Here is a 16,392-nt window from a genome sequence, read left to right on the forward strand (position 1 = left end):
GGGGCGATATTTTGGGTGCTGCTGGCTGGCACAGGTACATATTGGGGGCAATATTTTGGGTGCTGCTGGCTGGCACATGTACATATTGGAGGCAATATTTTGGGTGCTGCTGGCTGCCACAGGTACATATTGGGGGCAATATTTTCAGGGGTGCTGCTGGCTGGCACATGTAAAGATTGGGGGCAATATTTTGGGTGCTGCTGGCTGGCACAGGTAAATATTGGGAGCAATATTTTGGGTGCTGCTGGCTGGCACATGTACAGATTGGGGGCATTATTTTGGGTGCTGCTGGCTGGCACATGTACAGATTGGGGGCAATATTTTGGGTGCTGCTGGCTGGCACATGTACAGATTGGGGGCAATATTTTGGGTGCTGCTGGCTGGCACAGGTACAGATTGGGGGCAATATTTTGGGTGCTGCTGGCTGGCACATGTACAGATTGGGGGCAATATTTTGGGTGCTGCTGGCTGGCACAGGTACATATTGGGGGCAATATTTTAGGTGCTGCTGGCTGGCACAGGTACAGATTTTGTGTGCTGTTGGCACAGGCAGAATATCTTGGCTGCTGCTTGCATGGATAATTGATGGATTGCACTTTTCTCTTAGTAGTTGTGTTAAAAGTAAAATGTTGTGGATATTCTAGTATTTGCACTTTGTTTAACAGGATAAAATTATCCTACTGTTTTGGTTTTTATGATATTTTTTTAGTGTATTTTATTTTTGTTTGTTAACATTACATATTTATATAAAAGAAAAGTTTAATTCATTAATGTGTTGTAAGGTTTCTTTATTAAAAAAAAACTGTAAGTGATTAGGTGGTAAATGGTCCTACAGAACGGGGGGGGGCGCTGATTGTTCATTTTTTTTTTAAACTATAGTCCGGCCCCCCAACAGTCTGAGGAACCGTGAACTGGCCCTCTGCTTAAAAAGTTTGAGGACCCCTGGATTATAGGATTAATTTGCTTGAAAGTCCTTCATATATTCCTTATTAAATAGGTTGTTCACCTTTAAATTAACTTTTAGTATGATGTAGAGAGTGATATTCTGAGACAATCTGCAGTTGGTTTTTATTTTTATTATTTGTTGAGTTATGTATCTTATTATTTAGCAGATCTCCAGTTTCAGCAATCTGTTTGCTAGAGTCCAACTTAACCTAGCAACCATGCATTGATTTGAATAAGCGACTGGAATATGAATAGGAGAGAGTCTGAATAGAAAAATGAGTAATAAAAAGTAGCAATAACAATACCTGTGTAACCTTACAGAGCATTTGTTTTTTTAGAATGACCTCAGTTGAATCAGAAGGCAGCAGGAAATAATTAAAAAAAAACGAAGGCCAATTTTTTAAAGTTGCTTAGAATTAACCATTCTATAACATACTAAAAGTTAACTTAAAGTAGCACACCCCTTTAAAGGAGAAGGAAAGCTACAGAGGCATTTTATTGCCAATAGATTAGCTGCAATAGTGCAAGCTAGAATGCTATATTTATTCTGTAGAATGTTTAACCATACCTGAGTAAAAAGCTTTAGAAACTCTCTGTTTGTTTAGGATAGGAGCTGCAGTATTAATGTGGTGTGACATCACTTCCTGCCTGAATCTCTCCCTGCTCTGGGCTCAGATTACAGCAGAGAAGGGAGGGGAGGGGAAGAGGAGCAAACTGAGCATGCTCTTGCCCAGGGCAATGAGGTTTAAGATGAAGGCAGGAAGTCTGATACAGAAGCCCATGTGTACACAATAGAAGGAAAGAAATGCAGTGTTTCTTTTGACAGGGGACTCAGAGCAGCACTTATTTGGGGGTTTACTGGTATATTTAGATGGACCTTTCTGATAACTCAGTTTTAACCTTTCCTTCTCCTTTAAGTAAACAATATTTTCATATATAATCATAGTGAAGGCTTCACTTAATTAAAGGTTTCTCCTAAATGCAAAGAACTGCTCATTTGAATTATTTTCACTAGGCCCAATATATCACCACCATCTAATAGCCATAACCAAATCCTACTACTATATTGTTATAAACAAACATGCAGGTTAATTGGCACCTGATAGCACTCCCATTCCATGCCATAGGGACCTTAGATTGCAAATTCCACTGATATGAATGATGAGAACTCTCTACATAAACATGTAGATGATGGAGATATATATATATATAGAGAGAGAGAGAGAGAGAGATATAGAGGGGCAAATTCACTAAAGGACGAAGCGCCTAATGCTAGCGTTAATTCACTAGCATATCGCACGGACACTGGCGTAAATTCGCTAGTGTTACTTCGCACCCTTACGCCTGGCGAATTTGCGCAACGGACGTAACTACGCAAATTCACTGACGCTCGCATTTTTCTGAACGCTACCTTTTACGCCAGACTTCCTTCGCCACCTCAGACCAGGCGAAGTACAATAGAGTAGGTAGGGATTGCTTCAAAAAAAAGTTAAACATTTTTCTAAGTCCCAAAAAACGCTGGCATTTTTTCTTTTTTTTATGGGTGATAGGCTGAAAAAGATCGAAATTTTTTTTGGGGCTACCCTCCTTCCCCCCTACATTTCCTAACTCATGGCAACTTAACTATACAGTGGGCACATGTGTAGGGCAAAATAAAAATTTTATTTGCTGTTTTGAAGGTTTCCCAGGCTTGTGTAGTGATGCTACATATACCTCCATTGTAACTTCAATTTGGCGCCGTATGCAAATTAAGCATCGCTAGCGTAACTTCGCTTTGCGAATTAACTTGTAGCACCCCCCATACCCCTATCAATTAATGGTGGCCCTATGCTTTTAACCGCACCATATTAATACACTTTTTTTTAAAAATGGGTGTTGGTTTGGGCAATCACTCTCTCTTAAAAGCTGCAATTCAGCAGCAGGGACGGATTTAGCCCTCAGACAGAAACCAATGTTCAGCAGACTTTTACTTTTTACTTTACTAATGCTATTATGCAGAGAGACACAGGATCCTCAATATTATGACTGGTAGGTAAACAAGTTAGGGACCGCCATATGGGGTTTACCTTGACGTGGTATGGTGGCTTTTCAACTTTATGATCATAACTTTGTAACTAAAAACCCCTGTCTTTGTGAACACATGCATTTGCATATCTAATGAATTACTTAGACAGGGGCCCAGGAAATGTGCACTGACCCATTTGGTTATGCCAGTAGCACTTCCCTTATACTTCTATATATTTTTACTTAGCAATGCGGGTGCTCCCACAACCCCCCCTTTTGTATTTGAATTAATGTTAGTGCAACTTCGCAACCTTACGCTTCCCCTGAGCGCAACTTCAGATTTTAGTGATTTTGCGTAGCGCTGGTGAAAGTACGCCTGGCAAAATGCGACGAAGCGGACGCTGGCGCAACTATGAATCTTAGTGAATTTGCCCCATAGTGTCCATGCGTCAGTCCTATCCTAAGTGGAAAAAAAAATGTCTCTCTCCTTAAATGCTCGCTCTCTTAACCCCAGCCTAATGGTGTCTTTGGAAGAGATCATGCTATATAAAGAGAAAAGCAGGTATGGTCTGTCTCCCCCCAAAGATAACGCTTTATTTTTTTCACTTAGGATAGGACTGACGCATGGACACTGCCTTGACGGGGCGCGTCAGCTTATGAATGCTTTGTACAAACTTTGTAACTAAAAGTGTCTTTTTTAAGAAAGTTACAGTTCAGTTGTGCAAGAATATTTTTTCAGGGGGTTATATATTGAGAGTGCTGGGCCACGTGCACTCAATAAGAAATGTGAGGAGCGGCATTTCAGCTGTTTGTTTAAAAATTATATATATATATATATATATATATATATATATATATATATATATATATATATATATATATATATATATATATATAAGCATGTTACTGCTATATATAAATAAAAAGGATAATATCAATGACATCATGCCTCAGCTGCGTCAAGCTACACGGCAGATCCCATTCATAACTGAAATATTCAAAGGAAACTTCTTTGGTTCTTTACTTGTTATCTGACCTGTATACTAGTGTGTTTGTATGTAAAGCCTGAATTAATTAAAGCCATGCGCTAAAGAAATAACAATAGCTGGCACTGGTGAGGGTGTAGAATCACTCTGGGTAGAGATTTTGACTGGGCAAAAGGTAACAAAAATAATTATCATTGGTGTATGCTATAAACCACCTCGTATAAGTGTCGAGTATGAAGCCCAAACTACTCTTGCAGATACAAGCGGCTTCACAGCTGGGTCAAGTTGTTGCTATGGTGACTTCAATTATCCAGACATTGACTGGAGTTATGGGGTTGCTAAAACAGAAAAAGCTAGTAGGTTTGTAAATATGCTGAATGACAACTTTTTATTCCAGCTCGTTCAAGAACCTACTAGGAATAACTCTCTTTTGGACCTTGTAATAACTAACAATACTGAACTCATCTCTAACATTTGTGTGGGTGAGCATTTAGGGAATAGTGATCATAACATGGTCTCCTTTGAGATTCTGTTGCAGAAGCAATTCTATAAGGGAGTAACTAAAACACTAAATTTCAGACGTGCAAACTTTGACAGTATAAGGGCATCTCTGCAACATATTAAGTGGGAAATGCTTTTCACAGGGTTAAACACAGAACAAAAATGGGAAGTCTTTAAAATGCTGCTTAATAAATATACTTGTCAGTATATTCCACTTGTAAGCAAGGAACGTCGTTGCAAAGCAAAACCTTTTTGGTTCAATAGAAGCGTTGGTGTTGAGGTGGGTAAGAAAAGATGTGCTTTTAAGGCTTTCAAGTTAGCTGGGACAGCCGAAACATTTATAAGGTACAAGGAGGCCAATAAATCATGCAAGGAAGCTATAAAAATAGCAAAAATGGCAAAAATAATATAAATGCAAGTTATACACTAAATGGCAGTGTGTTGGGAGTTTCCTTAAATAAGAAGGATCTAGGGGTCTTTGTAGATAACACGTTGTCTAATTCTGGGCAGTGTCATTGTGTGGCTACTAAAGCAAATAAAGTTCTGTCTTGTATAAAAAAGGGCATTAACTCAAGGGATGAAAACATAATTATGCCTCTTTATAGGTCCCTGGTGAGGCCTCATCTGGAGTATGCAGTTCAGTTTTGGACTCCAGTCCTTAAGAGGGATATAAATGAGCTGGAGAGAGTGCAGAGACGTGCAACTAAATTGGTTAGAGGGACGGAAGACTTAAATTATGAGGGTAGACTGTCAAGGTTGGGGTTGTTTTCTCTGGAAAAAAGGCGCTTGCGAGGGGACATGATTACACTTTACAAGTACATTAGAGGACATTATAGACAAATGGCAGGGGACCTTTTTACCCATAAAGTGGATCACCGTACCAGAGGCCACCCCTTTAGACTAGAAGAAAAGAACTTTCATTTGAAGCAACGTAGGGGGTTCTTCACAGTCAGGACAGTGAGGTTGTGGAATGCACTGCCGGGTGATGTTGTGATGGCTGATTCAGTTAATGCCTTTAAGAATGGCTTGGATGATTTTTTGGACAGGCATAATATCAAAGGCTATTGTGATACTAAGCTCTATAGTTAGTATAGGTATGGGTATATAGAATGTAATTAAAATTAGGGATGGGTGTATGTATGGATGCTGGGTTTTCATTTGGAGGGGTTGAACTTGATGGACTTTGTCTTTTTTCAACCCAATTTAACTATGTAACTAACTATGTAACTATGTAACTATGTAACTATGTTTGGAGCAGTCATCCAAAATTAGAGTATTTATTTATTTATGGTTAATAGAGAGGTTGCCTTAGCTGTCTTTGGGGCTGCCTGTTTAATATGCCAGTAGAGTAAAGAAACTTTCTTCTGCAAGCTTCTTGTTTACATGCAAGTTACAATTAACAGACACACTCCAATTCTATCTAGCTATCTTTACTACCCAAGCAATTAAAGTAGACCAGGAGTCCCCAAACTTTTTTACCCGTGAGCCACAGTCAAATGAAAAAAATAAACAAATCAGGGATTAGCATAAAGCATAAAGAAGGTCCCTGGGGATGTCAAACAAGGGCTGTGATTGGTTATTTGGTAGCCCCTATGTGGACCGGGAGCCTACAAGAGGCTCTATTTTGCAGTTCACCTGTTTTTTCTGTCTCCAAGCCTGGAATTCAAAAATAAGCACTTGCTTTGAGTCCAACATTCAAGGGGTTGATGAGCAACATGTTGCTCATGAGCCACTGGTTGGGGACCACTGTGGTATCATACTCCAGCTCAGTGGTCCCCAACCAGTGGCTCTTGCAACATGTTGCTCACCAACCCCTTGAATGTCGCTCCAAGTGACCTCAAAGCAGGTGCTTATTTTTGAATTCCAGGTTGAAGGCAAGTTTTGGTTGCATAAAAACCAGGTGTATTGCCAAACAGAGCCTCTTGTAGGCTTAGTCCACATAGGGGGCTACCAAATAGCCAATCACAGCACTTATTTGGCACCCCCAGGAAATTTTACATGCCAAGTGTTTTTACATTTGAAGCTCCAGCTCTACAGCTTGGACAACTTTACTAACGTTCCACTTCTTCTACTCTCTCCCTTGCCCGGGTCCAAGGCATGCAAGTGATATGAGTGATATGCTGAAAACTGCCTGTCAATTCACCCAAACATTTGGGGAAAACCAGCTGGCACTGAAAGACTCAAGATGGCATGTCTTAGCTGACATGAAATACTTACGTAATAGTAATGAAACCTTAAAGATATTTCGCTAGACTTGCTTTGTAGTGGTAATCAAATCTATATAGGTTTATGCCTACTGACTACAAGCTGATCACATTTAAATGAATATTAGCATCCACCAGTTCCTGTGCAAGTAATAACTTGATAAACCAACCACAGTATATTAAAGCAGCCCTTGTGCCAAAGCCTTGTAAGATAGGTGAACAGCAACACTCTTGTTTTAGAACCGTGATCCCCAACCAGTGGCGCACAAACAACATGTTTCTCACCAACCAGTTCCAACCAGTGGCCTTAAAACAGGTTTTTATTTTTGAATTATTGGCTTGAAGGCAAGCTTTAGTTGCATAAAAACTAAGTGTATTGCCAAAAAGAGCCTCCTGTAGGCTGCCAATCAACATAGGTGCTACCAATTACCAATCACAGCTCATATCTGGCACCTCAGGAATGTTTTACATGCTTGTGTTGGTCTTTAACATTTTCTTACATATGAATGTGGCTCATGGGGAAAAAAAAGACCGGGGACCACAGATTAAGAGATTCCCTTAGTTCAGTGATCCCCAACCAGTGGCTCGTGAACAACATGTTGCTCTTCAACCTCTTGGATGTTGCTCCCAGTGGCCTTAAAGCAGAAGTTTATTTTTGAATTCCTGGCTTGGAATAAAGTTTTGGTTGAATAAATACCAGGTGCACTGCCAAAAAGAGCTTCCTTGAGATGGCCAGTCCAAATAAGGGCTACCAAATAGCTTATTTGGCACCCCAGGAACTTTTTGCTTGCTTGTGTTGCTCCCCAACTATTTTTATAATTGAATGTGGCTCACTGAAAAAGGTTGGGAACCCCTGCCTTAGTTTGTTTAAATCTGTTTCTGCTTGTAGATAATACCTGCAGTTTCAAATATTTGGCTTCAATGAAGGATTACTATTATAATGAGGCAGTGCACCTTTGAGAAGGTCTGGTTTGATCAGGAGACTGAAGACTTTTCGTTCAGCAGTGGTTAATAAATAATTTACTAAGGAAGTCATGAGGTACAGTACACTTTTTATCTACCATAATTCCAGCTCGCATGTGTACTTAGAAACCAGTAAAAGGGACACAAAGTTTCATTAACTTATCGTAAACTATGTAAGATCTTAAGATGTTACCCTCTGAACTCTAACAACCACCCTCTGCCACTTGGCACTAAAAAATATGCAGACAAGCTGCTAAGTTCTCATGCAATCCATATAAAAAGATCACAGATAGAAAGACTGGATCAAATGAGCTGTGGAAATGGAGAAATACTACAAGTAGGGTGGCACAAAGAACAACATGTTCAATAGATGGATTGTGCTGCAGTTTAAAGGACAAGCATAAACCAATATACTGTGGGCTGCCCATATGTGAGGCTCCCCCAAGTGATTTCAATCATTTTTTTTTTTTCAATCTGTTTTTTTTCCCACCCCCTTGGTCAGTCTTCCAATTAGGAAAAAAACAGTAAACAAGCCCTATTTATGTATGTATTTCCTGTTATTTTTATAGCGTTAATACATCATTCAAATAAATCCCTACCCCAGAAGAGTTTACAATCCAAGGTCTCGCGGGGACCTTAGATTTTAAGCTCTTCTGGAAGGAAACCCACACAGACAAAAAGAGAACATACAAATAGTGCAGTGACCTAGCTGTGAATAAACTTCCCAGCATTACAAAGCAGATCACTCCCCACTGTGCCACCATACTTCTACGTCTCTTATCTCTTATTATATACTACTGTTTCCAGAAAACAATACATGACTGCTGTATATGAAAGATAAGGAAATAAGTAGAGGGAAACTATTTTCTCCACCTTACACGATTCTTTAGGAACTGTTTATGTAAACACTTTCTTTTTCTTGGAGTATTACCTTAAATACCTTATTGGGCGTTTCAGTGATAAGTAAATTAGGCCTTAACACTCCAGCTCAAATAAGTATTGTGCTTGACAGGCCACAAATGAAAAACAAGACAGTGAAGACTTGTCACAGTTGGCAGATACAGGAATGAAATTAAAATCATTAAAATTTGCATTCTAGTTTGAATTGAATAAATGTTTAATGAATAAATTTTATAAATGTATTCATGCATATTACTTTACCGCTGACAATAATGTTCCTCTGGGTAATCTCAGCAAATGTCTTTTTATTATTACTTTTATGCCTCACTACCATTTAACTGGCAAATGAGCAGATCTAAATCTCATTTGGCCACCCACATGCAGGGCCAAAATGGGCTAGTCCATTCGGGACAACAATGAGATCATACACAAAGGACTTTGGAGGACCACATCAAAGCTCTAATGCATTCCTTGTCATAGCCCTAGTTGGGGGAATACTGTTTTGCCCAAAATGCAATGTCGCTCACACCATGAAGGAGCTCCCGATGTAGGCAGCCATGTTTGGACACTTGGGGGCAGATTTATGAAGGGCCGAATAGTAAATTCAACTTTTCGGGTGTCAAAATTCACACATTTAAATTTTTATCCCCCTATTTGAATGTAAACTCAAATGTGAGATCTATCACACCTCGACCATGGAAACTGTCCTAATTCAAATATTCGCCACCTAAAACCTGCCTAGTTCATGTACAATCAATGGCAGAGGTCCGTTGAGCCATTTGGAGATGTTAATAGCTTTCCAGACATTCACGTTTTTATTTTCGAAAAATGTGATTCGTACGAATCTAACATAAATCAATTACAATTAGAATTTAAGGGTCGGAACCATTCAATAGAATATTAGCCAAATATCAAATTTTTTCTTAAATAACATCCCAGTCGGATTGTGAGTATATTCGAATTCAGAACAATTCTCATGAATTTGAAATTCGACCTTTGATAAATGGGCCTCTAAGTCCCAGCTCTCTCTCTCATCGGGTCCCAGCTTTCGTTTGTCACACACATGCTCATAATGAACGAGCCTGGAGCTCCCTAGTTTTTTGGGTAAAAGAATATTGATTCCCCAAACTGGAGTTTGAGGGAACAGTTGCTAGTAGTATATTTTATTAGTAAAATAGTACTGTTTCTTCAAATTTGAGTGAGGTCTATATATCGCCGCACCTCCAGTGGGGGAAACAATTTCCCTACCATAGGTGCCCTTTAGCTTCTTTAAGCCTATGCAGAATTTTACCTATTTGAAATCCAGAAATCCTCTTTGTGATCTGGAGCCACCCAAGCCATGCATTATACAAAATATCTTATAAAATTGTATACACTTACAGGATCAGCAGGACCACAGAAGTCTCTGAAACGTTTTGGAGCTTCGGCATCCCGTATTTCTAAAGCAATACATGGACCAGAACACAATTCCACAATCATATCCTATGAAACAAGATTTCACATCCTTTAATGTAAATTAATTTAATATAATATGTATTATATTATATTGTCATTTAAGCAAACAAGTTAAAATTAATATAATAAACAAGTTTTAATAGAATCAAAAATTAAATTTTTATATTATTGCTTGTTCTTATCCGTGTAACAGTATAAATATTTCTGATCTGCAGATGCTGCTGTAGCACTGAGTTTTTGCAAATGAAAAAGGAGATTTTTAGTAGAACTTACCGTTAAATCTCTTTCTCTCTAGGCACTTGGGGGACACAGAAACCATGGGGTTAAGCTCTTCCCTCCAGGAAACAGGACACATACTAAACAAAAAAGCTGGACACCTTCTTCTCCCTCTATATCCTCTACTGCTTAACTCCCTCCCATCAGTTTCAATAACAAGCCCATAACAAGGACTATATGTATATACACAAACTAGAAGAACAAAAGAACCAGGGGAACAGTTTCCCCTGTAAACCCCATAACCGGGATACGTTTCAGGGAGGGTGTTCCTGTGTCCCCCAAGTGCCTAGAGAGAAAAAGATTTAACGGTAAACTACTAAAAATCTCCTTTTCTCTTACGGCCTTGGGGTCACACGAACCACGGGGACTTATCAAAGCATTCCCATAATCCCATATTGAGGGAGGCAAGAAACGAAGACCAGTGCCTGTGTCAGTCTAAAACTACAACTGATTGCAGGACTTTTCTGCCAAAGCTCACTTCAGCAGAATATGTATCAAAATGAAAAAACTTTGTAAAGGTATGCACAGAGGACCATGTGGCAGCTCTGCACAGCTGGTCAGCAGAAGCATCATTCCTCCATGCCCACAAAGTGCTTAGGGCCCTAGTCGAATGGTCTCTGACTCTTTCAGGGGGGACTTCTGTGGGCAGCTAAGTATGCCTGACGGATCGTCTCTCTGATCCGTCGCAAAATCGTCACCTTGGACACCGCTGTCCCCATCCTGGGCCCTGAGGGAATCACCAACAAGGATTCTTACTTCCGAATTTAAGCTGTTCTCTCTATGTATTGTAGCACACTTAATGTTTGCACCTGTAAGACTGCTGGGTAATGTAGTCCCCCCCGTGCCTTCCACTACAGTACAGAGGAACTAGTTAATGCTTCAGACTGCAGGAAGGAAGGGATTTTCTCCAGCCAATGATAAAGGAGACAGTCTGTGCCCTGCCCTCTCAGCCAGAACAAGAAGAGGAACCAGAGCCTGGAAGAGGAGAGACCAGCCAGCACAGAGAGATGTGCTGAGAGATCTAGAGACTGGGTTTGTGTTCCAGCCTGCTGAGTGACCAGCCAGAGAGAGAGAGAGAGACTGCTATTAACCTGCAAGGGGAGAACACTGCAGTGTGCAGCCTGCTTGAAGCTGTGTGCTGCTGTTCCCTGGAGGAAGTTTTGTTGTCAGCACCATTGTGATCCAGGAGTACAACAGTCAGCCATCTTGATAAGGAGAAAGGCACAGTGTGGAGAGAAGCAAGGTTCTTTGTCAACTGTAAGTTATTAACCCTTTGTGCTACCAGTTTAAGGAACTTTGGGAATTATAAAACAGACATTATCCTGCTAGTCCATTGGAGGGTGAGACATATTGTGCAAGGAGAGCAGACAGCATTGCTGCACACTTACAACAGCACCAGAGGGAGCACCATCTATACCCTTACCAAGGGACACATCACCAGTTCTTTTATTGTGGTTACATCCAGGGAGATAATCCAGTTGCACAGTTCAGCAGCAACCTAAGGTGGAATTTGCCATTCATTTAGACTGCATTTAGATTTGCAGCCCATCCAGTTCTTTCAACTCAGTAAGGGGCCCCCCCCATCGGTACACAACTGTTTCAGGACTTAGGTGTGCACACCGGGGTTTGAAGGGTCTTACAGGGGTTGTCTTTGTTAAATTGTCATATTTACTACAGTGTTAGCAGAATACTAATTGTCATATTATTGTTTTATTTCTAACCAATCATCTCTTACAGCTGCAGCTGTTTAATAAAGTCAGGTTGTGCCTGTTGCACTGCCATCTTGTGTGCCTGGTTACTGGGGCCTTGGGGTGTCACCTGGTTAAGAAAAGCAGACTCATATAGACTACTGCCAACACCTACGGGTGCGCTACAGTATGTCGACAATGCCCTGACAGCATCCAGCGAATGAAGACGAATCTCCTTTTCATTCCTCGGATTCAGACAGAAGGAAGGTACCACAATCGGCTGATTAACATGAAAACTCAACACCACCTTGGGAAGGAAGGAGGGTATGGTCCGCAATAACACCTTGCCTGGGTGAAAAACCATGAACGGCAGAGCCATGGAAAGTGCCCCTAACTCCGAGACCCTTCTGGCCGAGGCAATGGCCACCAAAAACACTACCTTCCAGGTCAGGGAAGGCAAGTCCACAATCCGCAGAGGTTCGAATTGTGAATCCTGAAGAGATCTCAACACTAGGTTGAGATCCCACACCGACGCCGGCTGTTTAAAATGTGGGGCTACATGGGCCACACCCTGGAGAAAAGTCTGAATGTCCTCCTTTAAGGCCAGCTGGTCCTGGAAGAGAACTGACAGGGCTGAGACCTGCACCTTTAGAGATGACAGTCTAAAGCCCCCTTCGAGACCCTTCTGCTGAAACAGAAGCACATGCGATAAATCAAGTTCGTTGAATGGTACTCCTCTGGGTTCACACCATGCTGCATAGGCCTTCCACACCCTGTAGTAGGCCTTGGCTGACAACGTTTTTCTTGCCTTGATCATTGTCTCTCAGGATGGCGGTCTCAACAGCCATGCCGTCAAAGTCAAGAGACCTGGATTGTGATATAGTATTGGGCCCTGCTGAAGTAAGTCTGGATGTCGCGGAAGATGGAACCAGTTCCCCGCGGATAGGCATATGAGGTCCGTGAACCAGTTTCTTTGGGGCCAATATGGGGCCACGACGATTAAACTCAGCTTTTCGTGCCGAAACTTCCTTATTACCCGTGGTAGCATGGGCATGGGAGGGAAGATGTACGTTAATTGGAACTGCCATGGTAGAGTCATCGCATCCACTCCTGATGCTTGTGGCTTCTGGCAAAGAACCTTGACACCTTCTTGTTGTGTTGAGATGCCATCAGATCGACTTCTGGTTGTCCCCACCTGTGCACGATCATGTCGAACACCTCTGGTAGGAGTTCCCACTCTCCCGGATCTAGACGATGCCGACTTAGGTAGTCGGCTTCCCAGTTTTGAATTCCTGGAATGTGAACCGCGGATATTTCTGGAATTCGAGTCTCCGTCCAGGACAGAATCCTTTCTGCCTCTGACCAGGCTGCGGAGATGCGAGTTCCCCTCTGGTGATTTATATATGCAACTGCGGTCACATTGTCTGTCTGTATGCGCTCTGAGAGACCGTCAGGAGATCCTCCCAATGGCGCAGTGCTAAGTAAATGGCCCGAAGCTCCAAGACATTTATTGACCGTCTGGACTCCTCTGGAGACCATCTTCTTCTCTCGAGGGAGCACCACTATTTGAGCATCTTTATTGAATATCAGTCCCAGGAATAGCATGACCTGGTTCGGGACGAGAGAGGATTTTTTCCTCCAGAGTTTTGATGGTAATTGCCAGATGTTCCTGCGTCTCCTCTAGAGATGCTGCCCTCACCAGTATATTGTCTAGATATGGCGTAATGTATATGCCTTGCAAGCGCAGGACTGCCGTCCTGGCTGCCATGATCTTGGTAAAGACCAGAGGAGCCGACGACAGGAAGAAGGGAAAGGCCACAAACTGATAATGACGCTGGAGAAAGGAAAAACGCAGTTACTTGTGATGGCCTGGCCAAATGGGAACATACAGGTATGTGTCCTTGATGTCCAAGGATGCGAGGAATTCGCCCCTGTTCAGAGATCTGATCACAGAGCGGATGGTTTCCATGCGGAACCGGCGGTACCTGATGAACCTGTTGAAGCACTTGAAGTCCAAAACTGGGCGGAATGATCCATCCTTCTTGTGCACGATAAATAAGTTTGAATAGAACCCTCTGGGCGGAATGATCCATCCTTCTTGTGCACGATAAATAAGTTTGAATAGAACCCTCTACTTAGTTTGTCCAATGGAACAGGAACTGTAACCCCCGCATGTAGTAGGTCTGAAATGAGCTTGAAGAAAGCTTCCCTTTTTGGATCCCTTGGGAGAACCCTTGAAAGGAAAAAACGTTCTGGGGGTCGGGACTGAAACACGATCTTGTACCCATCTGCCACAAGTTCATGAACCCAAGCGTCTGCTACTTTGTCGTGCCACACCTCCCGGAACCATTGCAGGCGTCCCCCTACCGCCTGGTCTGGCCCATGAGGGCCTGTCCCATCATTGGGACGAGGACTTGTCCACTGGGGTCTTTTGCTGATTCCTGCGAGGCTGCCATCCCTGACGGTTCCTGTGCTGGAATCTACCCTTGGAACGGCCTGAAGCAGGAGGTGGGGAACCTTTTGAGGAACGGAATCCTGAGCCACGAAAAAACTTGCCCCGTCTATGTCCTGTATTGGAGCGGGTCCTTGGCTGAGGTAATAGTGTGCTCTCCCCCCCTGTGGCCTGGGATATCATGTTCTCTAGCTCCTCACCAAACAGGCATTTTTCTTTAAAAGCCATGGCCGTCAGAGCTTTCTTGGAGCTGAGGTTGGCTGTCCAGTGCTTAAGCCAGAGTGCTCTGCGTGTTGCCACTGCCATGGGTGATGTTCTGGCTGTTGTATGTAGAGAGTCTAGAAGGGCATCTCCTGGGAAGGCATTCACATCCACAATCTGGGATGCCAGCGAGGATAATTCCGACCGAGAAGTATTAACCCTGAGACCCTCCAGTATCTCCTGCGCCCAGTCAGTCACTGCCCTGCTGATAATTATATTTGTGTGAATGGACCAGCGCCAGAAGCTCAGGGTAAACAAAAATAGAAAAATAGTAGTATATAGTATAGTATTTCTTAATTCGACAATTGCATCCTTTTGTGCAGTTAACTTATATTTCTTAAGCAGCGTGCCTATTATCCATCACCTGCAGGACTTGCCCTTTAACCAGTGTTTTTTTCAAAGACAGTGGCACCTTCTGTGTGTACAGATTTTATACTCACAGACGTTTAGGAGTAGTAATTGGCATTGAAAAGAATAGTTGTTCCCCCCTATAGATGTTTTGGACTTCCGTAGGTTCTAAAAAGATGTGCTCAACATCAAGTAAAAAAATTGCACTCACATGTGTACACGTAAAATTAGCGCATAGACAGTCAGTCCGTAGGTGTTTGCAGCTCCAATTTTTCGCTCGCTGTAGTTGGTAATAGACGGCGTTGTAAGCGTGCGATGCTGGGCTCCCCTGGATGATGTCATCCAGGGGAAACAACATTGCACGCTTAAAGGGATACTGTCATGGGAAAAACATTTTTTTCCAAATGAATCAGTTAATAGTGCTGCTCCAGCAGAATTTTGCGCTGAAATCCATTTCTCAAAAGAGCAAACAGATTAATTATATTCAATTTCGAAATCTCACATGGGGCTAGACATATTGTCAATTTCCCAGCTGCCCCGAGTCATGTGACTTGTGCTCTGATAAACTTCAATCACTCTTTACTGCTGTACTGCAAGTTGGAGTGATATCACCCCCTCCCTTCCCCCCCCCAGCAGCCAAACAAAAGAACAATGGGAAGGTAACCAGATAACAGCTGCATAAGATAACACAAGATAACAGCTGCATGTTAGATCTAAGAACAACACTCAATAGTAAAAACCCATGTCCCACTGAGACACATTCAGTTACATTGAGAAGGAAAAACAACAGCCTGCCAGAAAGCATTTCTCTCCTAAAGTGCAGGCACAAGTCACATGACCAGGGGCAGCTGGGAAACTGACAAAATGTCTAGCCCCATGTCAGATTTCAAAATTTAATATAAACAAATCTGTTTGCTCTTTTGAGAAATGGATTAAAGTGCAGAATTTTGCTGGAGTAGCACTATTAACTGATGCGTTTTGAAAAAAAACTTGTTTTCCGATGACAGGATACGCAGCTGGCGTCAACCGCCAGCTGCGTACCCCATTTGTCTGTGAGATCCTTCACAAAGGGGTAAGAGCAAGAAAACCTGCGAGGAGGAAACTTTTTCTCTGGATTATCCCACTCTTGTTGGATAACCTCCCCCAGCTGCTCATGAAAAGGGAACTCTGTGTTTTGCTTGCGCTGGCGTTTAAAGGGACCCTTGGATCCTGATGCCTCCTCTAGCTTTAAGGAGTGCTTAATGGCCCAGATAATTCCCTCTACATCATGGGGGACTTCTCTGTCAGGGTCGGGGAGATCCTCAGATGAGGCTGAGGAAATCTCTCCCTCACTTAATTCGGTATCACTCACCTCCTCAGCCGACTCCCCAGACGATGCTCACTGAACCGTCTTTCTTTTACTAGCTGAC

At 42.3% G+C, this 16,392-nt stretch overlaps 1 protein-coding gene across 2 annotated transcripts in view; it reads right to left on the reverse strand.

Moving 5' to 3' along the window:
* Nucleotides 1-16,392, reverse strand: part of nme7.S (NME/NM23 family member 7 S homeolog) — a 92,799-nt gene that overhangs the window by 5,355 nt on the left and 71,052 nt on the right. For both annotated transcript variants that reach the window (XM_018249211.2, XM_041583742.1), the window contains one exon: nucleotides 9,884-9,985. In XM_018249211.2, the coding sequence (XP_018104700.1) occupies nucleotides 9,884-9,985 (102 nt within the window). The remainder of the gene's footprint in view (nucleotides 1-9,883; nucleotides 9,986-16,392) is intronic.

The sequence above is a fragment of the Xenopus laevis genome, chromosome 2S (assembly GCF_017654675.1).
Source record: "Xenopus laevis strain J_2021 chromosome 2S, Xenopus_laevis_v10.1, whole genome shotgun sequence".
Classification (NCBI taxonomy): Eukaryota; Metazoa; Chordata; class Amphibia; order Anura; family Pipidae; genus Xenopus; species Xenopus laevis.